This window comes from Ambystoma mexicanum, chromosome 10 (genome assembly GCF_040938575.1).
Source record: "Ambystoma mexicanum isolate Mex_15411 chromosome 10, UKY_AmexF1_1, whole genome shotgun sequence".
Lineage (NCBI taxonomy): Eukaryota > Metazoa > Chordata > Amphibia > Caudata > Ambystomatidae > Ambystoma > Ambystoma mexicanum.
The window spans coordinates 149430614-149456746 of NC_090932.1; the positions used below are offsets into that span (position 1 = coordinate 149430614).

Here is a 26133-nt window from a genome sequence, read left to right on the forward strand (position 1 = left end):
TTGCTTAATGCAGTGCCCCAGATTGGTAAGATGTGTTGGCGGGTACCATCAGATTTCATCTTCCGACCCGTGGTAACCCCAGAGCTTGTGGCAAGTACGATACTGTCTCAACATTTACAGGGAATGGTTGTGTCAGCTAGAAGGATTCTTGTGGTGGGCACAGAATCTGATGGGTGTGAGTGGCGTACTGTATTGTGCATTGACCCAACGGTGCCCCTCAAAGAAGTGACAGATGCAGAATTGTTTGAAGATCGGGTTGACGATGGGGAGATAGTGTTAGCAATTTGTATCCCTTTTGACATTATGGTGCAATATCGAAAGGTGCAGTGTTCCTTGATGGCCCTTGACACGACGCCCCCCTTCTCTGATGGTGACTTAGATCAGGTCCCAGAGAGATTATGGACATCTAATGCTCATGAATTAGGGCTCTTGCAGGGGGTGGCGCCAGTCCAAATAACACTCAAATAACACTCAAGTCAGGAGTAGTGTTACCCTGGGTATTAGCCTAATTGTTTGTTTTAATTGATAGAATGGTTCATTTGACCGAATTCGGCCAGTACCATTCGATCGATTACAAACTAACAATTAGACTAACACATATTGAACATGTGGAGCAGGGGTTGTGGGGGTGTCCCCAGCTCCCCATGTTCGGTATGTATTGACCTTGAGGGTTGCAGGGGGGGTTGCAGGGGTGACCCCTGCTTTCTCAACTCAGGAGGCGGGGGATCAACAAAAAAAAAATGTAAAGAAAGGAAAGGGGACCCTGCGGCATCAGATCCAACCTCTGTTAGAGGGATGGATCTGATGCTGCCGGGGTGAAGCGGACGTGGCGGTGGGCAAACAGGTAATAAGGGGAGGGGTTGGGGGTGGAGTCCATTTTTGTTTAAGTTTGTTCATCTGAGGATTGTTCGCATGCGAGCAGTTTTATTTCGAACAGTTCCCCGGAAAAATGATCAGACGAAGAAACAATGCCAAACTGTTACCCCGGGTTAAACTGTACCCGTTGTCCAAAGAGGCGGAAGAGGGCCATACGGGACACCATTGTGGCACTTCTGAAACAGGGAATAATAGTGCCATCCACCTCCCCATGCAACAGGGCTATCTATCCAATTAAAAAGGCAACATGGGTAAGGTGGAGGATGATACAGGACCTTTGCCCTCTAAAAAGCATTGTCCAGGCAGAATTTCCTGTAGTTTCAAATCCTGCAATGATACTATACAGCATCCCCAAGGAGATGACCCACTTCAATGTGGTAGATCTTGAAAAATGCCTTTTTCTCAATACCTTTGCACCCTGATTCGCAGTAGCTCACTACCTTCACACATAGGGGAATGCGGTTTGAGCACACAAGATTGCCCCAAGGGTGCAGTGAGTGCCCCAGTATCAACTGAATATTGCATGCAGACCTAGGAAACATTCAGGTGCCCAGTGCCATCATTCAGTATGTTGATGATTTGCTGGTGTGTAGTGACAGTGGGCAGCTGAAAGGACTCTCTCACCCTGCTGCAACTGCTGGCATACAAGGGGTACAAAGTAGACACGGCGAAGTTGCAATAGTGCCTCCAAAAAGTACTGTATTTGGGCCAGCTGATATATGTCCATGGGAAGAAAATGATACCCAATCGCTCTGCCTCAGTGGGCGACACTCCCCAGCCCAAGACTGTCAAAGAGATGCAGGAATTTCTAGGGCTGTGTGATTACTGTGGCGCACAGATCCCAGATTACGCTGTGCACAAAAGAACCCTGTTGCAGGGCCTTAAAGAGGCTCAATAAAAAGACCATAAGACTGCATGGACAAAAGACATGCTTGCCAGTTTCGCTGATTTGAAGGAGGTCGTTTCCACTGCCCCAGTGCTAGCTACACCTGACTAAACACAAAAGTTATATCTGTTTTGCCATTGCAATGGCCAGCTAATGACTGTGCTGCTCACACAAAAGAGCACAATGTGCCACAATCCATTGGCCTATTGCAGCAGAGTGCTAGTCTCTGTGATGCAAGGCCAGTTCTCATACTAACAAGCGCTTGCTGCAGCTGCATTTGCAATTGAGAAATGCTCCACGATTGTCATGGGGTGTTCCGTAACACTGTACGTAGAGCATGCAGTGTTCACCATCTTGGAACGCTCAGAATCTGCCCTGGCTACTGTGAGAAACCTGAGGTTTGATCAGAAACAGGGGGTCCGACAGGACAACAGCGGGCTCAGGGTGCCAAACCGTACAGTGGGTCACCAGCAGTTCCACAGATCTGCTTAGTTGATTCAGGATACTTGGCTCCTTTACTAAGTTCGGTGTGAACTCAGACGATCAATCTGGAATGGGTGTAAAATGCCTTCTCTTATCCAAAAACGCCTTTACGCAAAAACGAAGAGAAACCAAAGTGAGATCTGCTCACATACAGCGATCCCCTCTTTTGCCCGACACACCCTTACCCGATTCCCCCTCTGTTTTCGGAGGATATTGTCAGCAGAATCCTGTCGCACCCCAACTCTTTAACTTAGAAAAGGGAAAGAGAAAACACCATGGGAAATCAAATCATCTGTTGACCCTTAAAAGCAACCCAGTCCCCCCCTCTTCTAGAACCAGAGGACATTTAATACATCCCTCCTTTCTGACGTTTCCATACACAAGCTATCTAACATCACGACAGGAAACTACAACTCCCATAATTCCCTTACCCCACTGAGTTACCCATGTACTACAACTAGAAAGACCACCTTTAGTAATATACATTGTCCTTGCAAATACTGAGGCAAAGCAGGGTCAAGTGCTCTATCACAATCACACCCATTCTCCCCAATTTCGCAAATCACTAAGAGGAAGAGGAGACGACTAAGAAGAATAAAGATTACTCAAAACCACACTGAGAGAAAGAAGACAGACTGCCCCATATTCATACTGGACTGTCCCACTGATAGTCAGGCAAGGACAGGCATACCCAGCCCCAAACTCACACCTGCAGCCTGTTAAAGAAACCCAGGTGTATTAAAGGTGGATTTCCTGGCAGCACAGGGAGCAGCAGTTGTGGGAACTGAAGGGAGGCTGCATGGCTGAGTTCAGCAGGGGATGCCTTCTCAATCCCAGCCCCACTTGCTACTTGGGCCAAGGAAAAGCAAGATGCCGGAATGCCGGTGTGACTGGAGACTTGCAACCTGGAGAGAGACCCAAAATGCAAGCAGAGCTGCTCACAGCAGCCCAGATACAGGCCAGTGCTGTTTTCCCTGGGTGGATGAGAGCGGCAAGTCTTTTCCCGACAGCATCGCATGGCCGGTGAATTTCTGAGTGAGGGGAAACCTGGCACGTGTGTGAGGCTGAAGCAGGAACTTTTCAGAAATATATTAACTTTTTTTTGAGAGCATGAAATGCACTATTTAACCATAGGGAAATGTGCATTATGAGACATGTAGTGAAAATAAAACCCTTAAGACATCTGCACCTTGCCTATTACTTGTGAACTGTGGAGAGATTCTACACAGTAACAGAGTTGTCTGACATAGTGAAAGTGCCCAATCGAAAGTCTCTGTTTAAACAAACATTTGAGATTGTGAGAAACTGTGAATTGAAGGGAAAGGCGAAGTGGTCCTGCAGAGGTCTGTAGCAAAAGCCACACACACTCAAAGGTCTTCGACATCAGGGAATGGTCCGAGCCTGACTGAGGGAGACCAGAAGTGTAGTAAGTTAGGGCATGGGAACCCCTAAAGGATGTACATTAAGCTTAGGGAAGGGAGCCTTTGCTAAGGGAGGCCCTTTTGCAAAGATGATCCGAGCCCGGCAGAGGGTGGCCCTAGGGGCGAAGAGAAATTGGCCAAAGGTGCAAGACCACCGAAGGAACTTTAGTTTGTTTGTTGTTTTGGATCCAGCAGACCTTCTAAGGCAAGAAACTTTGAGGAAAGGGATTTGGCCCTTGAAGTTTCTGGTACTCGGTTGTGTGCTGCGCTCAGGAATCCCGCCTTGTCCTGTGCTAAACATGTGTGGAAGGGAGACCCCACCATGCCATCCTGACTTATCATTTTGTGAACACTTCTTTCTTTTCTAGTGAACATTATCCTGCACTATTTTTGTAACTTAGTGGTAAGGATTGGCAATCGTTTTTCTTTTGTATATGCCCTTTTTATTTGACAAGACACTACTAGGAGTGCCTTATTATTGTTTGATGGTCGTAGCTTGCTCCCATCTAGCTTTAGGATTAGATTAGGTGTTTTTCTCACCAATGCATACAGTTTAATAAACACCCGTGAGCTGTGATCACTTGTGTCTGTCTTTACTGTTGCCACTATGAATTCCTTACAGAGGTCACTAGAGATTTAAGGAAAGCAGGGCTCAGAGCCAATCCTAAAAAGTGCCACCTGCCCCAAAGTGCTGTAAAGTACTTAGGGTATTTTGTGGGTAATGGGCTAATTCAACCCCAAGCGGAGAAGATGAAGGCAGTATCCTCAACTACACCACCAAAAACCAAGAGGGAAGTTACAGCTTTCCTAGGTTTGGCAGGATATTACCATCGATTCATCCCAAACTTTTTAAGTATTGCAGCCAATCTAACAGATAAGCTCAAGAATGCCATGCCCATCAAACTTGTATGGAATCGGGAATATCAGTACAGCGTAGATACCCTACAGAAGGCACTGTGCACAGAGCTTGTTCTTAAGATGCCATATTTCAACAAAGAATTAATTCTCCAAACTGATGCATATAAAATAGGATTTGGATCCACCATATCCCAGTTGCATAACGAACAACTGGTCTTATATATTAGCTGGATATTGTTCTCCCAGGAACAAAGTTAGAGTGAGGCTCAGACATCAAGTGGGCCATTACTTCTCTGAGATTTTAACTAACAGGGAAAAAGTACAGACGGATTAATGACCCCTGACGTGGATGTATTTAGGGAAAGACACCAACGCCAGGGTGATGTGCTGTTTTCTGGACCTGCAGCCTTTCTGCTTTACTATTGAACATAGAAAGGGCAAAGAGCAAGACAATGTGGACTCTCTCAGCCGGTATCCCATTGGCAAGTTAGAGGAGGACTTAAAGCCAATAGTAGAGGTATGTGACGAATCCAGGTAATTCATCCCCTTTCCACCAGTGGGAGCCACCCCCTTTGGGACAAGGGAGGTGAGCCCGCTAAGCTTAACACCTCCTAGAGGACAGAGCAAGTGGGCTCCCACTAGGGGTGAACCCCACTTTGAGGACAGGAGATCCCCTTACAGGGTTATCAGCAATCCTTCCTCTCCCCTTGATACCAAAAGTCGTGTTGGTTATATGGGGCTTACCTTGTGTGATAACAAAGATTCCTGTGAGCATGGTTGGTGTGGATACTGACCCTCGACATGTGCAGCAATCACCTGGATTGAAGTAGCACCGGGCCGACCCACCACCTTTCTGAGAGAATTATCATGGACCAATCCAAGCTGGAGAGAGTGAGTACAGCCGGCGGTGCCATACTGCGGGAAGGAGTAGCAGGATACGCGCAAGCATGCGCCAGAGTGGGTGAGAAGGTCTCCGGCAGGGTCTGTCGAGCACTCTGAGTCCTACTGGAGCTGGGAACAACCGGCCCCCACAAGCAACAGAGAGATTCATCTTCGGGAAGACCTGTATATCGGGACACTGGCATCCAAGGCCTGAAGGGAGCCTGTAGGCCGAGAAGATGAGTTCCACCCGGGCCAAACCACTAGAAAGGAACCGAAGGAGGGAAACAAGCTGTGACACGTTCCCAAGCCTCTCAAGGAGCATAGCTCATATGAAGAAGGTACGCAGTGGCTCTAGGAGGTAGGGAGAGGGAACACCAAAAGCCCATGGTGGGCTGGGAGATGTCGAAGCCCAGAGTGGTGTAAAAATGCCAACAGCCCAGGCAGGCTAAGAGGGACCGTACCCCTAGGCGGGCTACAGCACCTGTAATCCCAAGAAAGGCTGAGAGAAGTCCAACCCCAGAGCGAGGTAAAGAAGCCAATCGCCCAATGCAGGATAAGAGAGACCAAGCCCCAAGGCTGGGACTGAGCGAAGTCAAACCAACAGCAGGGTAAAACCACCAACAGCCTTAGGTGGGCTAAGCGAGACTGAACTCCAAGGCAGGGTAGGGCACCTGAAAGCCCAGGACGGGCTGAGAGAAGTTAAGTCCCAGAGTGGGGTAAAAATGCAAACAGCACAAGGCGGGATAAAAGGCATAGAACCCCAATGCAGGGAAGAGCATTCATCTTCACAAGGTGGGCTGAGAGAAGAAGAACCCATGAGTGGGGTACAAATGTCAACAGCTTAAGGCGGGCTAAGAAAGACTGAACCCCAAGGTCTGGTAGATCACTCAACAGGCCATGGTAGGCTGAGAGAAGTTGAACTGCAGAGCCAGGAGAAAACACTGAAAGTACTATCTGGGCTAAGGAAAACCAAGTCCCAAAGTACAGAACTGTAGTTAAAAGCCCAAGGCTGGCTGAAAGTAATCGAACCTAAGGGCGGGGTAGGAAATGTGGAGGTCCAAGCCGGACTGAGGAAAACCGGATTTCAGGTTGGGGTGAGAAACTAGAACCCCAAAGGAACGCTCGTCAAAATGCACGAGCCACAAGTGGAGGCGAACGACTGCAAAGCCCATGATGGAGAAGGAATACCAAAACCCCAGGCGGAATGCACAGCCGGAGACCTGGGCCAGAGGTCTAATAATAAGAGACACTGCACATGTACCAAGACAAACATTTACAGTCCAAACAACATTGAGAATGGGGGCATAAAATGTGCAGTAGGGCAAAAGTCCTCCTAACGAGGCCTCACGAAAGGAGGGGCATCAGAAGCCAACCACCATTCAGTTTACGGGGCCAAGGCACAATCTTTGGAGCAGGATTGTGAGTCTTCTGAATCCACATCTAAGTTTTTAGAAGCTGGAGACATGAAGCAGAGAACATTCTGAAGAGAGAAGAAGCATGGCTGGGCAGTACCCCTTGAAATGGTCCAGCAGGTAATGAACCTAGATCCGCAAATGGTTTTGTGTGTGACACAAAAAATGCAAGTGGAGACTGTGAGCCAGTGATAGTGGTTCATTGCTGCAGTTTTGTGGTCTTTGAGGTGCAGATGGAATATGAGTCTTACTGCTTTGTTTTGAATTCCTTGAAGTTTGCCCAGGAGGTATTGGTGGAAGTGGTGAGTTTGCAGGAAAGAGGCAAACGGTCTGAGGTGGTAATTGAACATTTCAGACAATTGTGCTGACATTAATGGACAGGAAAAACTATCATCGAAATTCACTTCAGGGTTTCTGGCAGTGGCTGTATGGCTGGGAGCTGAACCAAGCTTGCCGGGCTAGAGGAACGGACAGAATGAGGGGATTTGATATTGTAGGATGAAGATTTCAGATTTGTCTCTATTCAACACCACATTTTATAACTATTAGAACATAGGCATGTTGTCCAGGGTGCTAATAGCATTCGTTGCTATGTTAGAAACAACCCAGTGGCCATTTCACCAGTTAGAAAAAATATCAAAGGAGATGTCCACCATTGAAATTGGGTAGGAAAATATTGGTAGCCCCTTCTCTAGTTCCATAATCTGCCATGATAGGATGGTGACAAGCTGGTGAGAGGGAGAGGAATGTGGGGAGAGTCTGAGAAAGAGGTAAGTGAGATCTGCCGAGTGAAGGAAGCAGGTGATGGGAGCCCACGGGGTGACAAGCAGGGATCAGGTCTGATGGAGCCAGGAGATTGGAAGCAGGGAGCAAGAACCTGGCAAAATGTCAGGTTGTGGCCGATGGTGCATCCAACCCATCTAAGTAGTTGCACGTTGGTTGCAAAACAGAAGGTAAGGTTGTACTTCAATTGCTCTGGAATGCACCATGATGTCACCGACCAGGTACTAATGTAGAATAATGCATATGATATAAAATATTATTTGACTATGTATGTGTCCGTGTGTGAAAGAGGGGAGTTGTGTGTGCCTATGGCAAGATACCACAAAATGAAGGAGGGTTCAGTCCCTTTCACACTTTGTTTGAGTAGCCTTAGAGATATTCCTGTAGTCTTGTTTTGACTATGTGCTGACCCTGTGGGAGCCCCACTACCTTGAAAGAACAAGGCCAAATGACCAGTTCTTTATGAAGGTGCCCACTCAGGAGGGTCTACAATCACGTTTTAGCTCACTGTAACTTTCACACAGGAGAAGTACCCATTTGCATATCAGTCTAGTTCCACCTACTTGGGCAGTTCAGCACTTAAGTCTAGGCAATTCTTCTTTGACAGATAAAACCAACAGCAACCACAGACACGCGTTTCTGTGTGTGTGAGGAGAAGCTGTGCCTCTCTAAGCACAGAGAGCAAGGGTCCATGTCTGGATAACCCTGAGTAATCGGTTAGTTGTCTCCTCGTGAGTTTGGTCTTGCTCATTGCTCCAAGTGTTCTTTCATGCTCCGCCTTTTATCCCTGTGGGGGAGGTAAAGGGCCGTCAGATGTACGTGATTATTGTCAATTGTCTGACCGTGCCTGACTCGTGTATCGGGACATGTCAGGTAAACGGTTTTAGTTTTAGTCGGCTGTCTGTCACGATGGCAAAAAGAGGGGGTTGGTAAACTTTCCGGACATCCTACGGGGTAGGGTTCATGGGACAAGCGTAAATGACCAGGATTATTATTTTGAAATGAGCAAGGGGGATTGTGGGAATGGTAATGTTTGGTTAAGGTAGACTGAGAGACTGAGGATTAATAATCAGAGGGACAGTGAGAAGAATGACTGGGAGTCCTTCAGTAGAGAGCAGGACAACAGGGATTCAGGGAGATATAGTTTCCCACAGCCACAGGGTTTGGATACCTAATAAGTTGACCCGATGTGGCGGGGTTGTTGGATTTAGGGAAGGGTGATTAATTGGGTGTAAGAGAGGTTGACTTGGTTACCTGTAACAGTCTCAGAGATTTGGACCTCCTTCTAACTTTCCTCGGTGCCACACCGCATCTCACCTAGGATGTTCTCCCAAACACGACCCGGGCTCCCCTTCCCAGGTGATCCTCCCCCACTGGTCCACCCCCAGGAACTAGATCCAACAGCGGTGGCCGTGTCCTGGCCACCTGGATAAGGGATTCCCGACTCCAACTCAGGAGAGCACCCTTCGGTTTCTTATAGCACCCATAGATGAGTAAAAACCAAACCCAAAGATATAAATTGTGAAGCCAGGGAAGATAAAATACTGTACATTGAAGATGACTACTTCAAAAACGGTGTAGGACATTGTGATTGGTGGCACTGGGCAAAGAAATGCTAAGTCTTAACAGCCGAAAGAGTCATGGGTGTGAGAATTTCTTTTAAGCCAGCTGGTGAACAGCGGGACTTCATCAAAAACACACTGCAGCCCTCTTGGTCAGAGATTCTCTCAATGTCCGCAACAAATCAACCACTTACACCCGCAGCATTGATATGTCTGGTTCTGCACTTCATGGACTATTTTCACAGCAAGATGACTTTTACTGCTAAACTGACTGAGCTCACCAAGATCATAGAGTTTAATTTGGACACAGTCTACTCTCATTTACTCCAGATAGCCTCCTGCAGATACTAGAAATTGGTCAGTGTGATTGAGTGATTTGCTTCCAGCATTACAACAACATCCCACACCTCTGATAAACTTTTCTCCAACTTTTTCATCAACTGAAAACTGTTTCACTTCTTCACTGTGTGGTCCAATTGATGCTGCAGGCTCCATTTCAGTGAACAGCCTCAGGTTGAGGACAGTCCGCTCCACAAGTTGTTCAAAATTAAAAGGCCTTGCAATTGCACCTAAAGGCCTGCCATCTTTTTCGTGGGAAAGGGATGAAAGACCAGGCAAAGCCACAGGTTTCCCAGATCAGCCTTACATTTGAATCATACCTGCTAGCAGATATTGACCATCAAACTGAAGCTTAAAATCCAAAAGAGCTGGATTTATTTAATTCTTTTTGCTCCATCTGAGGCAATGATATACTGGGATCTGTCAGTAAATAAGTTGTACTATTTACTATGCTGTTATCATTCTCTCTCAGAAGTTAAGAGTATTGGATCTTAGGTTTTGTATCTGTTTACAGTCTTACATTGCATCTTTTTGTTTCCAGCGCAGCTCAGCTCTTTTGGTGGGAGTTAAGTGGTGAGGTTGGCCTATGTGTCTTGAATAAAAGCCAATGGTGCCTCAAGAAGCCTTACCACTGAGTCTTTAGGATTTTATATCAGAGATGTTGTGGGAGATCATGTCGTTTACACTGGCCCTCTACAAATAAGACTAAGGGAAGACTTTATAAGAAACCTCTTCTCTCGAATCCTGCTGAGAATGTAACTATGCAGTCCAAAATCGGAATGAACACATGGAAATCTGTGCAAGACACCTTCTGGATTCGGCATATTTATGAACTTTTTATGGTATTTGATTTTACCAGAGATTATTTGGAAGTACCAGCACGTTCATTTAAATGGAGCCACATAGTGTTCCGGATACCAGTGTAAGATGACATGGAATTTCGGTATTAGGTCAAGAGACCTTTTTTTAAAAAAACAAACAAAAAAAACCCTTTAGAAAGACCGCTCTGTGACGGCACAGAGTGGTCTTTCTAAATCGAACCGTGTGACCATGTTACATCCAACAGAAAAGCAACCAGCATTGCGCTCCTAGGGTTTTAAGATCCGCTGCTGACTTCACCCACCCTCTGGCCTGTGCTAGGAAGTAGAATGGGGGAAGCAGTTGAACACTACTGCGGACTCTCTCTAGAAAAACCTTCCCATTACACAGAGACCCCTATACAACTAAACGACAGAAGACACCCCTGTTCAAGCTTTCCTCCGACCCTTGATGATTATGCTGCCTGCTTGATCAAGATGAGACGATCATGACACTGGACTCATGCTTTGCAGTTCCTTGGCTTCTCATGCATTACGCTTGCACTTATTGCAAACTTGTCTACCTTGGATGCGCTGCACTTCCTTCTTCCTCCCTGGCACTCAATTGCTCTTGAATCTTCCATGGATTTGAAAGCTCATAGCGTTTCCTCCCCTTGCCATCCCTTTCCTTTCCACCTCTTTCTTTTTAGGGTGGAACAAAGCATTGGAGCTCCACCTCCCCCCCCCAAAAAACCAAGAAATAAATAAGTATGGGCTGCTGAAAGACCTATTATGGCTTGCAATTACATTGCTAGTAATGATATCAGATTATGCGTAGTAGCAGACACCTCCCTGCTTCGTATATAATAAGTCCTTAAGCAATGTTCTGCATCTAAGTATTGGTACTTGTATGTAAACAATTTTCGAAAAACAAAAGGTAACTTTGGCACTGATCTATGAAATGATCATTCTTATTTCTCTATGTAAGTGAAAGTTGGCTACCTTCAAAGCTTTTTCACATTTGCTTTTTACGCTTTCCAGAGTATAAAAGATGTATGGACTTCCTCATCTCAAACAACTATTTCAATGATGCACTTTGATGCGTTTTATATCTAAGATCCAATGTAATAATAATCCAGAAATAATAGAACAAGGTAAAAAAAAAAGAACATTAAAAAAAAAGTTAATAATGATCACATTTAAAATAACAACGTAATTGAGAAAATGAAAAACAGTTGCAACACTAATTTGAAAATTGCTGTCAAAAGGTGTCAATCGTAATATAACAGGAGGACACTGTCGCACCTCCAGGCTTCTCCCCCTGGCCCTTTCCTCTACTCTACCACCGTTCTGAATTATGCATTTTATGTGCTGATACCAAAGGGGCTAAGTCCAAAAATCCCTTATTAAAAGCATTGCCGAAATGGGGCAAGCCTTTTACTACAATAAGTGTTTTGTTATTAAAAAAAAGTACTGGCTCATTTGTTTATTTATTTTTTTATAATATTTATAAAGCGCACAAGTCGGCCCTGGGGCATCGTGGCGCTGTTACAGCGAGGCTGACTTAGTTACATGAAGCAGTCTGTGGTTCTTGGTTACAGTGAACCTGTTGCAGGGTAGTTGATGGTTACATTGACATTGGCATAGTTACAGTCTCAATCTTGTTCTTGTTTCAATCTTCCCGGGTTTACTTCAAATCAGGGGATTTCACCCCCCCAAACTCTGCTTCCTCAGCCCCCACCACCTCCCTCCCCTCCCATGACTCCTCCCGCCTCCAAAACACACATGAACACCCAACACACACGCACATATCAACTTACCCGTTCTCTGTGGAGGCCGTTTCAGGGTCCTGGCATGCCTGTCAGCCCCTGCACGCACTCTCGGCACAGGCAAAATGGGATGAAATGCTCGAATATGAAGAAACAAAATGGACATTTCTTTCCATTTTACCCACGCTGCGCAGGCAAAATGTAAAGAAATGCACATTTGTATTATTTTTTGCCACTAGGCAGCCATGGTGGGGCCCGTGGCATCTGGGGGCACCATCCCGAAAAGGAGGGCTGGGCTGGAGCCCCCGTTGGAGCCCAGGCCGGCCTGGGCCTCGCCAGACTCGCCCACCTCTAAATGGTTGTATGAACTGTGTTACCCTTTGGAACTTGGGGAAGGGAGACCTGAGACGAACAAATGATGTGAACTGTAATATTGCTGAATCTAAAGGAGACTGATTAATCTGTAGCGGAACAAGGTTATGTTGGAACTATATTGAACTTTCATCCGAGAACTCTATTTACCTAAGGTGGAACAGTTATAATTGGTTTAGAACACCCCTCGCCCCCACACTAGTTTTGTTGTAGTTGTGAGGGCAGCATAGGTTTTGACAGAGACAGACTCTTGTTTTGGACTTATAAGACAAAGGGCCTCATTACACGGACGGCGGTGGACCAAGGTGCTAATAGCACCTTGGTCCATGCCGGCAAAATACCGGCACCGCCTTGGTGGAAAGGGGAATTACCACCCTATTCCAAGGTTGGTGGGGCGGCAATTCCTCCTTCCCCCATTGCCCTTCCCCATTCCCATTTTTGTCTCATAGGGCATAATGGGAATGGGGAAGGTGCTAATTACGGCACCGCAAATTGCGATACTGTAATTAGCTCCCTGGTCCCTTTGCGGGTTGGTTTTTAACGCCTGCAAAAAGCAGGCGCTAAAGTCTCCAACCCGAAAAGGGACCTCGTAGTAAGGCGGTAAGGGTTTACCGGTGCCGGTAAAATACCGGTACCGGTAAACCCTTACCGCCTACCGTGTAATGAGGCCCAAAGACTTTCCTTGGATATTTTTAGGCAGGGAAATCCCACCATCGCATAGGATTGGTTAGGCGTTACACCATCCTGAACATTAATAAAGCTTGGCTGAAAAATACTTTTGTTGTCTGTGGCATCTCTCTTGATAACATGGCTGTCTTGCAGTGCTGAGTCTTGTCTGGGGTTAAACAGTTTAAAAACAGTCTGGTTGTCATGAGCAGAGGTATGGGAGGAGGCAGAGAAGGGAGATCTGCAGTCTGTAAGTGGCTTGAGACAGGTGTTCACAAATCTACTGTGAGGTAACAGAGCCTTTGGGTACACCACAGCACAAGACATTCCCTCTGGAGAGAAAAGATCCAGACCTCACTTGTATCTCTGTTTTGGACAGAAGAGGCAATCCATTCAATAGCACAACCACTGATGCCAAGACTGGGTATTATGGTGTTGAGTATGATAGTAAGGTTCACATTGTGAAACACCGCTGGCAGGTTGAGGAGGATGAGCGTTCTGGGGTACCATTGTCCAGCAAGTGCAGTGGCTCATCCCACATGGAATACATAGGCATTCTCAGGCATTCTAGTTGCCTCGAGGCCAGATTAAGAGTCATGCAACATGATGTTAGACTCAGTGTCGCACAATAAAAGTTGGGGGCTATTTACACCACGATTTTCCCCCAAAAGGGTATTATTGGCAGACTTTGGCTACTGAGGTATTGCATACAGAGTGAAACTTGGCCAAAATTGCTGCGTCATTCAATTGCTTCTTCAGGAAGTGAGTGATCTTGGTTTTGTATGTTCAGGGTTGACTCCAGTCCCATAACAGTTGGTGGGCTGATATGTTAGCCCAAGGTTGGCATACCAGTCTGGGGTGTTCTGGCGATAGTGAACTTTCACCAATCCCACCTATTCACCCTGCACAGGGCGGGGTCCGGCCCCGTGCTAATAGTATAGGTGATTGCAGAAGATTGCCAATGTTGCAATTGTTGGCTCCACCCCCGCAACAGTTGGTGGGCTGAAATTTTGGTCTGAGGTCAGCATACCAGTCTGGAGTATACTGACGATAGTGAAATCTGAGCAACCCCACCAATTCGCCCTGCACAGGGCATGGTCCGGCGCTTGCTAGCACTATAGGCGATTTTGGAGATTGACGATTTTGCATCTTTTCCAAAAATAGGAAGTTAGGGCACATGGTCGGCATACCAGTCTGTGGTGTACTGGTGATGGGGAAATGTGACCAACCCCACCCATTCGCCCTGCAAAGGGGCGAAGTGGGGTCCGGCCCTGTGCTATCAGTATAGGTGTTTAAGGTGATTGCAGATTTTTCGATTTTTCAGTAATAGTAAGTTATGACACTATAAAACATACACAAAGCTATAGCAGACCCCCACGTGAATGTCAGCTACAGACCCGAGCAACGCTGATTGGTACCGCTAGTGTTCTATATTCCTTCTCATTTTCACAGAACCAACATAAGCCCCCACTTTTGTTTGGCTACTTCGAGGCATAACTGGCTAATGGTAAATATCTAAATGAAATTATAAAAAAATAGAAACAACTTAATAATACCCAAGTAAGACCCCAACGAAGTGTGTGTTTTCTCTAAAAAGTGATACATGAGGCTGGCTTTACTACAGTTTGTTAAAACAGAGGGAAGAAAGCAATCATTAAAAAAACATATTGAAATGTTTCATGAAGGAATTGATATCAGTCCTCGACTATTCCACAGTCCAAACAAATTCTAATTCCTTGCCATTTTCCGGATATATTGGAATCATGGCGAGTTGCTGACACCAAGTTGGAAGAGGACATATATTGTCCTATAAACCTGCATTAGAGGGTTACTAAAATTCCAATCCACTGTAGAAGTGCTTCACCAACTTCAATTATCCCGAATTCTAAATGTAATGGATCATTAAGGTATTGGAGAGATGGGTAATTTGACCTTCCCACACAATTCAGATTCATGTGTAGATGCTGCTTAGTTTGGGCTCTTTAAACCTCCAGGTTTGGGGCTGTCGCCCTACCTCCAAAACGCTGCGAAAAATGTGTAATGACCCCAACCTCTCTGGCCAATGTATATGTGCACTTTTATCTAATTGGTCTGTCGAAGTACGTTTGGCACTGAAATGCCCCCCTTAATAATTAAATATTTCTGCCATTCCAGTAAACAACACTTGCAGTTTGATCTGAATAATGAATTAGCTTTTTCAATGTTCTCACTTTACAGAAATGACAGACGATGAGGAGCTAATCGGGGAGAAGGGAATACGTCCTCGGAAAAGGTACGATGAAGATGAAGGTAAGACAACATTTGTTATTACTTAAGTACATTATCAGTGGTAAAGGTTACGGTGAAAACCTTTATTGGACAAATAAAAAGGTTTTGCATAGACTGTCACTCTGATTGCAGGTCATCTGAGTGACTCTGATCAATGCAGTTTATGGCCAGATTAATTTGTGTTTACATTGTTGTGAATGTTAACATTTTATTTAACTTGCATAGGACCTGTCCAGTTACGTTCTTTACCTGTGGTGTTCCCCAGGGGTCTAATCTCTCTCCCTAGCTGTTCAACCAATACTTGGCTCCTCTCGCCCACTGCATAGCTGCTCTCTGCTCCAACTTTCAGTGTTATGAGGATGACACGCAGCTCTCTTTCAGGTTCCCCTCGGCCACCTCTACTCCTTCTCACATTCCGGACTGTCTGCCTGCAATTCAGGAGTGGCGTGCCGCTAATGATATCTGCCTCAATGCCAGTAAGACCGAGATCCACCTCTCCTCTTCGGAACACCAGCTCCCTTCTTTACTCTCTCTCTCTGGCCACCCACTCTGGTTCCTCTTCCTTCTCCTACCTGTGAGGCTAAGAACCTTGGGGTCATCTTTGACTCCACCCTCTCCTTCTCTCTTCACATTTATGACGTCTCTAAGAAGTCAAACTATTAGCGGCACCTCCTAAGAGGTATTTTTCCCTTCCTCACTTTCCCCCAGAAGCTCACTGTCTCCAGAGCTCTGGTCCTCTCAAGGCTGAACTACTGCAACAGCCTCTTTCTAAATTTTGAAATTGTTGAGGGAACTTTTTGGATGATATCACTTGGAGACCTCCGCGATTTCTTAGTTGCAAATTTGCACTGTCGCATTGGTGTGTCAGAAAACGGAGACTTTGAGTTCCCCTACTCCGTTTGTCGAACTGGAAAGGAAATGCTTTAAACAGACCCTATTACTGTGCCAAACAAATGATGCTGAATCCAGAAGTATTTAGTGATTGGTGAGTTTAATTTGATGGCCCTTTAAGATACCACGTGTTTCGGCAAAGTGCCTTTCTCAAATCAGGGCGTATCTTATATGTGGAAAACATGTTTGGACAGATCATTTGTTAAAAGAAAAATCATAATGAAAATACAAGGTGTACATTTAATTGGACATGAAAAATATGCAACGTCATCATCAAAGAATATACAGTTAAATAACCAGGAAGCGAAAGAGCACACGAAAATAAAACGTCATGATTGGCAAACCGAAAAATGGTATCATTGTATCGATATGTCCAACAGAAATTGAAATATATGCATGCGCATTTTGTGCATAGTGAAAAGACAGAGATTAAGGATGGGGGATAAGGGAAGGAAAATTGGGTAGACAGAATAAAATAAGATTGTACACAAAAAGTTAGTAAACTTCAATACTTGATACCAATGTAGTTGTTGTGCAGGTTTCAAAGCAAGGAAAAGAAAAAGGTTTGTTCCTTCCCCAGTGTTGTCACTCTTGACCATTAGGGTAGTTTGTATGTAGAATATTACTGGGATAATTCCCAACTGGAGGGGTAGGAAGGAGGGGCAGAGAGAGAAAGGGGGATAATAAGTCATTTTACATTCTTGGTATCCCACTATTAATAGTATCTGTATATACACGGCATGGTACATCTGGCATCTGGCATTACTGGCACTCATGAAGGCTCTAGTTCTTGTCACCGCGATCAAAGTTAGCCCAGTTACGTCTGAAAAAACTAAGTAATTCAAGGAGCGGGCAGTGCCCGTGGCAATCTATGTGTTCCAAAAATAGGAATAAAAACGAATCTATATATAGGCTGCAAAGGGTAAAACAAATATAACTTACGCACTGCTTAATGCGGCTGTGATCGTAGTGGGCCTTAAGTCAATGACGGGCTTCATTAAAGCAGGAATGGGAAACTGCATGCGCCAGTGTGTATTTTGTTGTTTGAAATCTTGTGTGACAAGGTTGGAAACTAGGCGCAATGTATTACTAAGATGCTAATACATTAGTCTTCTGATACCGCTTCGTGTTGTCATTAGTAAAGGTTGCGGTATTGACTATCTTTAACATGCGTCCGTGTGAAATGACGGGCGGACCTCGTTGGGATTGGTCCTCGAGGTAGGTGGGCTGCCATAGCCCCTAAGGGTTTACCTACAAAGATTTATCTCGCGTCCCATGTCGATGCAAAATGGTGGTACGTTCCCTGCTTCCTGAAGTGTATATGTCGTTGTCAGATTAGGTTGTGGTGCTCGGTATTTGTTACAACATAAAATGCCATATTATTTAAATAACATGCTGGTTTGTTAACTGAACAACGGTATTCTTTAATTAAATTGTATTAGGGCACGGACGTAAACGTCTCCTAATAATTCTTCTATGTAAGTCCAGGTCTAAGTGCAGTGAGTTCAGCGCTACTGTCTTGTTGGAAGTTATCTGACAGATGATAGACTCAAAGAGAGTGCCTCAGTACATACACCTGATTGCATTGTAGTTCCGTGCTGGTGTCTTGTGGGAAAGGTAGTTTGCTATAGATGATAAGCTCAGAAAAAGTGTCTGGTGAAACGTGCACATAGTGGGCCTCATTACGACCCAGGCGGTAAGTTACCGCCTGGGCCGTGACTTTACCACCATGGCGTAAACTACGTTTACGCCATGGTGGTTGGCGGACTTACCGCCCCATTCCGACCTAGGCGGGGCGGTAAGTCCCCAATCCCCATTTACCCTTCCCCATTCCCATTTTTGCCCCATAGGGCATAATGGGAGTGGGGAAGGCGTTAATTACGCCACCGTAAATTACGGTGGCGTAATTAACTCCATGGTCCCTTAGCGCCATGGATTTTAACACCTGCTAAAAGCAGGTGTTAAAAGCACCATGGCGCTAGGGGACCTCGTAATCAGGCGGTAAGGGTCGGCGCTGTTAACGCTGCCGTAAACCCCTTACCGCCTGAGTTGTAATGAGGCCCAGTGTGAGTTATGTAATTGTGGCAACTTCTATAAGGCTATAAGGCCAGAACATTTGGATAATTAGTTGTGTTTGACATCATTTAAGGTTATTGATCATGTACATTGACACATGCTTGTTCGTGGGTGTGTCTGGCAAGTCGTTGGGACCTGTAGGAGTTGGATGACTGAAGGAAGGCTCATAAGAAATACGCCATTTCATTGTCAGTGTTTAGACCTGTGTCCCCACTTCTGAATCGGCAAATGAGCCTTGCCTCTTCACGGCGTAGGAGCAGTTCTTGGGTGCCGCCCCTTGGTCCCAAAAGAACCCTTTTCCAACCAATAAATCTGATATCCTTTTTATCATTTAGTTGATGTGACTTTTGCCAATGGTCGGATAAAGGTAAGTTCTTGTCTTGGCTACCGATTGCTGATAGATGTTCTCTAACTCTTGTCCGTAGGTCTCCGATTGTACTCCCAATGTTAATTTGTTTACAGATGCATATAATTGCAGTTGATTTGTTCCTGTATTTTCATTTGGATACCAAATTCTAAATCTTCCTGCCTCTACTCTCCATCCTCTACAATTTATCCTGAACAGGACTGTGAGAACTGTCCTTGGCCTCAAGCCCAGGGATCGTATCTCTCCAGCTCTGAAATCTCTTCATTGGCTCCCAATGGTGGCAAGAATCAAGTTCAAGACCCTCTGCATTGTCCACATGGCTTTCTGGGGCCTGGGTCCGCACTACCTCCAACTCTCTCGTCATACGTATCTCCCTTCTCGAGCTCTCCGCTCATCCACCTCCAATTCTCTGACGGTCTGACGCTTTTCCAAGCAAGAGTTGGGGACAGATCTCTTTCTTTGGCTGCGATCTCCCTCTGAAACAGCCTCACTGCCTCTCTCAAGCTTTAGCAAAACCATCTTTGGTTCCGGAAGCAACTCAAGACTTTCCTCTTTGCTTCTGCTTTCTCTCTCTCTTCCTCTCCCCTGCTGATGACCCCTCTGTTCCACGCACCTGGTAACGCTCTGAATTTGGGACCAGTTCCCTGCCTGTCCAGGTGCACCTCGCACTGCCTCTTGCCCCGCGCCCCTAGTACTTATGGTCTGTATCTGTAACCCTACAGCCCACCCACTCTCTGCACTTATTATCCACCCGCTTGCTGCACCCTCTAATTACCGGCACTTAGCCACCCCGTGGCTGCACTCTGTTACCTGAACTTCTCCTCCTCCCGTCCCTTTTGCATTTCTCCATCCCCACCCCCTTTTGCTCTTCTCCCCTCCCCCCTCTCTGCGCTTGCACAATCTGAATGACACAAGGCCTAGCAAGATTGTTGTTTTGTGTTCCCATTGTTTTCCCGTCCTTGTCTTGTAGCGCCTAGAAACACTTGTGTACAAGCGCAGTATAAATGCCATATCATATCATACTTATACAGAATTGCATGTCTAAGCACTTCTTTATGGAAGGCATATAATTCTCATTAACGAAACACAACTACCGATCAAACATCGGTGCCAAATAAATATGGTGATCTGAAATTTAAAAAGGACATGCACATTACACCTGTATGTTAAAATATCAGAGACAAAAAAGACCTATTGTATTGTCCAGTCTGTCTTTCTAACACTTTTCACAATTCAACATGAAACCTTATTACAGTAATGTTATAATTCATCAACACATTCAGTTTTTATTACAAATGTATTACAAATGTATTTATTTTGTTGGCCATTTTTAAGGCATCAATACATCAAGAAATGGGGCCTCATTACGAGTCCGGCTGTAACCGTGCCGTAATTCAGGAGGTTCCCGCCGGATTCGCATTACCATTCCGCCTCCGTGATTGCCGGAGGCGGAATTCTGTTAATCCCCATGGGGAAATGGAAACACCGGCACCATGCTGTAATGGTGCCGGTGTTTCCATGTCCGCCTCCCGCCTGCAGGACTCTTAATCAGCTGGTCCGGAAAGAACGGTGGTGGCGGATTTACCACCACCGTTCTTTCCGGACCGGCTGACTTGTAATGAGGCCCATTGTGTTTGTTTCAAAGTGCCCTAATATTTGCAAATAATGTCTGCAAATAAAATGTGTAGCATATCTAGCTAAAACACACACTCCACATATAATAAACAATTCCTATAATTCATACAAAAATAAAAAAATATATAAAACAATTAAATAATCACTGTACAAAGTCTTCTATATCCCTGTACAAAATGTCCTTCTATTTGAGCAATGAAAAAGAAATCAATGTTCATCAGCAACCCCTCATATAAACAATTGCCAGTCAATTTTTTATATAGACTAATTGACCACAACACGCATGTTTCTGTCTTTAGGTAGTCATTAATACTATGGACATGTCTTTGGGATAAAGATCATAAATCTACAATGCAGAATTTAACTGCTTCGTTGCAACAAAAACATACAGAGCTGAAAAGTGAATCAGAAATACAGACTTTTAAACTTTAAAAACGGGTTGCATAGTTAAAAACATTCTAATGATATTTTCTTAAATTTTATGTTATGTTATGTTGATGTATACCGTGCACCGCTACCACCCAGGGCAGTTTCCAGGCGCTCACGTGGCTCTGCAAGAAACAGGACAGGCTTGGTTAGTGAGGTTAGAGTGATAGGATGAGTCCAGAAACAGGAGAAATTGGTGTCTGTGTGTGTTGGCTTGCAGATGGTTGATTCCGTGCACTGGCCTGCTGTGTCCGTTTGGGTAAGGCACAATGCCTGTTTTTTTCTGTGTGAATGTTTGTTGTGTTGGAGGTGTGTGTCGGTGTGTTTTATGTGGAGATTGTCTGGCATTTCAGTTTGTGTGCACTGGCTTGTTGTATCTGTTTGGGTAAGGTCCAGTGTCAAGGGTTGTTTGTTGTATGCGAGTGTTACTTATGCTGGGTGTGTGTTTGTGTATATTTTGGCTAGCTCAGTGGGCGTGTATAGTACTTGGTGGTGTGCTGGAGGGAGCATCAGCGGGGTGGGTAGTACATTGGCCACTCTCTTAGTTATTCTATGTGACTAATGTACACAATTCTAACTAAATGTGACACATGACTAATCTCTGCATGTTCACAAGTCTGAGTGTGACGCCTGGTTAATCTTCACAACTCTATTTAAATGTGACGCATAACTAGTCTTCACTATTCTAAGTGTGACATGTGGCTAGACCTTGTAACTGCTAAATGCTGAGTATTGCTACCTTATACAATTAGGTAAATGCAGAATGAGAGATTTGGATGACTAGCACAAATGGGCTAAAAGCAAGGTAAACCTCCCTTATACCATTAGGCTAAATGTAAATTGATATGATAGGTTATTTATAAAGTGCTTAATACCCAGAGATTTCTAAGTGCGGACCCAGGGATCGAACTTGTGTAGCTCCTTGTCGTCTTGCTTTCAAAGCGAGCACGTTGCCCCTGGGCTATCCTCCCGAGACACCTTATGCAATTAGGCTAAATTGGAGATATGGCTGACTAACACAAGTGGGCTAAAAGCAAGGTAAGGCTACCTTACGCATTGAGGCTAAATGCAAGATATAGCTGACTAACACAAATTGACCATGAATTTATGGGAACTGTACGATTAGTAGTTACAGGCCCGTCAGGATTCCTGGGGAACCCTGAATAGTTTTTTTTAGCACATGAATAATGTACGTTGCTTTACTTTAGAGCACGTCAGCACTTTAGACAGCTATATGTATTACGGTTGGTTGCATTTAAATATGTACTGTTGTTTCTTCATCATTTAGTATTTAATTGTTTTGTAGCTAGAATATTTGTTGCATTAAGTGGATTCACTGTAGCATTGATGTATGCAGAAGTTGAAGGTTGCATTCAGTGCATCTTGGCATTACTGTTCACTGTAAAGGAGGACAAAAAAAAAATGAAATATGTTATAAATTAACAGAACATACTGGATCAGTGCTACTTTATAAGTATATAATGCATTTAATGCTTGATTACATTCTAAATTATTGAGACCTTTTACAGGTTGTCAGGAACACCTTTTGTGTTATAGTAACTACCACAAATGGACACCACTGGACACACTCAGTTTTAACTTGTGTTTTATTTATTTATTGGACATTTGTATGGTGCCTATACACAAGTGTTTCCAGGCGCCACAAGACAATTAGGTGGTGGGGGGACAAAGGAGAACAAAAACAATAACAGTAGAATAACGGTCCTACTAGGCCTTGTGACATTCGGATCGTGCAAGTGCAGGGGGGAGGGGGCAGGTCAGGGCAGAAGGGCTGGGATGAGGGAAGGGGGAAGTGCAAGATGGCAGGGGCCTGAAGGGCTGGGCAAGTGCTTAGGGGAGCCCAGGAGGCCAAGTGCCAGGGGGAGCAATGGGTAAGGGTCAGCTAGTGCGAGGAAGGCGTGGACCAGATTCAGGCTTGTTAGGGAAGGGTGCCCCCAGGGCAAGTGCAGGTTAAGGGCTGCTGGGGTAGACTGGACGAGGAGGGCCTGGTCCGAGTAAGGCATATAAGGGACCAGGCACCAGTTGCAGTGACAGGGAGACATATTAGCAAGGAAGGGGAGAGGGAAGGAGGAGGAGAAAAGGAAAGCCTTGAGAAGTTTCTGGAATTTAGGGATATCTGCTTCATGTCTGAGAGGGGCAGGAAGGCCGTTCCAGCGGGGGGCTCCTGACAAAGAAAGAGATCTACCCTCCACTCTCTGCTTGGAGAAACATCTGATCTGCAGAGTGTTGAAGGTAGAGGACCGAAGGAATCTAGGAGTGAGGTATTTAGGGAGAGAAAGTTGGATATAGCAGTGTCCCAGGCCCCAGAAAGCCTAGTGGATGATGCAGAGGGTCTTGAATTTGATCCTTGCAGCCACCGGGAGCCAGTGCAGAGATTTTAGGGCTAGAGAGATGCGGCCCCTAGGCTTGAGGCCAAAGATAGGTCTTGCAGACCTATTTTGGATTAGTTGAAGAGGACAAACGGGGAACAGAGGCAGATTGAGGAAGAGGCTGTTGCAGTAGTCCAGCCTAGAGAGAACCAGAGCTCTGGAGACATTGAGCTTCTGGGAACTGGTGAGGAAAGGGAGAATGCCTCTGAGGAGGTGATACAGAAAGTTGGACTTCTTGGCAAGGACCGTGATGTGGGGAGAGAAGGAGAGAGAGGAGTCAGAAAGGATGAGGGGAGGGTTCCCAAGGAGGGCAGCCAGAGATTGGGAGGGAAACAGGAAGCAGGCCTCCCAATGAGAAGGATCTCAGCCTAACTGACATTAAGGCAGGGATCTATAGCAGATCACCATGCTTGAATAGCAATCAGTTATGAGAGAGGAAGAAGAAGAGATAGAGGAGGGAAGCTTAAAGAAGAGCTGTGTGTCATCAGCATGACACTGGAAGTGAGTAGAGAAGGAGGAGATCAAGTGAACCAGAGGGGCAAGATAAATATTGAAAAGCCACAGCGATAGGATAGATCCCTGAGGTACACTGCAGGTAGAGAGTGAAGTGGAGGAGCAGAAAGGGACCAGTTGCACTTAGGAAGGTCAGTTAGAAAGGAAGGAGGTCAGCCAAGCCAGTGCCCGCTACGTGATTCCTAGGGTATCATGGAGACAATTTATGAGGATGCATGATTGACCGTGTCAAAGGCAGAAGAAAGATCGAGAAGGATAAGAATAGAGGGAGAGTTGGAATCATGATTTGAGAGCAGGTCTTCACGGGTGTTCAGGAGAGCAGTTTCCAGATTTAGTGCTGGGGATGACCAACTTCTCCAGGAGTTTGCCCAAGAAAGGGGGGATGGAGAAAGGGTGATAGTTAGCCGGGCAGGAAGGGTCAGCAGATGGCTTTTTTAGGAGAGGGTGCAGAAGGGAGTGCTTAAGAGGTTGTGGGAAAGAACCGGTGGTGAAGGAATGGTTACAGAAGTCAGCCATTGAAGGTACAAGAGAGGAGATGTTGTCCTTGATAGTTTTGCACTGCTATAGAAACACCTAGATCTAACTTTGGTAGAGCGAACAGGAAATGGCCTGGTTCTAACTTTGGCAACAGTAAAGGAAACACTGAGATTTTACTTTTCACAGCAATGGGCTCCCTGGGCCTCATCACGAGTTGGGCGGTATCCCGGCTGTAGTACCACCCAACTGTAATAGTGTTGGCACCAACCGGTCCAGCGCTATTACTGCTGGATCATGGGTTGGGCGTTAACAGTAAATCCCCATTCCCCATTGGGTCTCTTGGACCCAATGGGGAATTTTTGGCACAAATACTGTGCGCTAATAGAGCCAGTGGCAATTACACCAAAAATAGGGTGCTAAATGGGATTTTCACCTCCAGAAAAAATCTGGCGGTAAAACAGCCCATTTAGCGACAAACTCATAATAGGGCCAGCCCTTAATTACAGCGGTAAAACTGTTACTGCCGCATTTAAAGGCTACTGCCCAACCCGTGATGTGGCTCCCTGAGTTTTGAGTTAAGCAGTGTAATCGAAACTCCTAAATATAATAGACAGGCTACCTTCTACAAAAAAAGGCTAAATGCCAAATAAGACTACTTCACACAATTAGGCTAAATGGAAACTATGGCTACTTCACACAATTTGGCTAAACTTAAAGCACAGCCACCCTACACAATTAGGCTTAATGCAAGATATGGCTAACTAATGCAGTTGGGCTAAAAGCAAGGTATAGCTAACTTACACAATCAGGCTAAATGCAAAATACGCCCACCCTACTCAATTGGCTGAAAGAAAAATATAACTACCATATACAATTTAGGCTAAACGCATGTAGGTATACGAAATTAGGTACTAAGGGTGGTGTTTTATTTTGGAGTACAGTAATGGCTGTACTCCCTGCCCAGACCACACTTACCTTATCAGTCGCTACTAGTTGACTGCGCAGGCTTCCCTGGCAAACACAGACAAGCACAGAGTGGAGCTGCTTAGTCGGAAGCTGCTCTTTGCCTGTGACCCTTTGCCGGCGGCTGACTGCGTAAGCCTGCCCTGTCTCTACCAGTGAAGAAGCATTTTATTGGTCCGAGGACCAATCTCTGTGGCGCCAGGTGGACGGGGGCAGACTGGAGAGGGAAGGAAAGGGGGCGAGGAAGGCGAGCGACAGAGGCCACAAGGAGCACTTGGGGCAGAAAAAAATACAAAACTGCAGCCAAGATGGTGTCGCAGAGCCTCACCTGCTTGAGTGTAGCATGATCTGCACACTTGATGGTTGGGCCAAAAAGAGGCCATGTTTTTGAAAGTGTGTTGGGCCAACAACATTTATAATTATAATTGGTTATTTATAACACTCTTAATACCGAGAGGTTTCTAAGAGCAGACCTGGGGATCAAACCTGTGTTGCTCGTTGTCATCTTGCTTTGAAGGTGAGAGCGTTGGCCCTGAGCCATCCACCGAGACCTTGGTCCAAGAACCAATCTCAATGGAACGGGGTGGGTGTGGATGGAGTGGGAGGTAAAGGAGGGGTCTTAGGAAGGCGAGCACTTGGGGGCAGAAAAATCTACAGAACTCCGGCCAAGATGGGGTTGCAGAGCCTCACCTGCTTGAGTGCGACAGGAGATGCACTATTGATAGTCGGGCTGAAAAGAATAGACATATATGAAAGGATAATTTATCCATAACATACCTGGTTATAGCTACCATAGCTCATATAAAGTTGTTCTTATGCTTCCATTAGCATTGTTATTTTATCAATCTGTAAAAAAACATTAAAAATACAGGCGGGAGGTGTGTGTTAAAACCACTTAAATGTTGCCTCTTATTAACGAAGCACAACTTCTGATCAAACATCAGTGCCAATGAATATGTTGATCTTAAATATGAAAAGTACATGCACATTACACCTGTATGTTAAAATATCAGAGAACATA

General features: G+C 45.4%; 1 protein-coding gene across 7 annotated transcripts in view; it reads left to right on the top strand.

Annotated features, from left to right (window-relative positions):
• Positions 1-26133, top strand: part of SLC4A5 (solute carrier family 4 member 5) — an 802545-nt gene that overhangs the window by 84092 nt on the left and 692320 nt on the right. For all 7 annotated transcript variants that reach the window (XM_069617635.1, XM_069617636.1, XM_069617640.1 and 4 more), the window contains exon 2: positions 15324-15395. In XM_069617635.1, coding sequence (XP_069473736.1) covers positions 15324-15395 — 72 coding nt within the window. The remainder of the gene's footprint in view (positions 1-15323; positions 15396-26133) is intronic.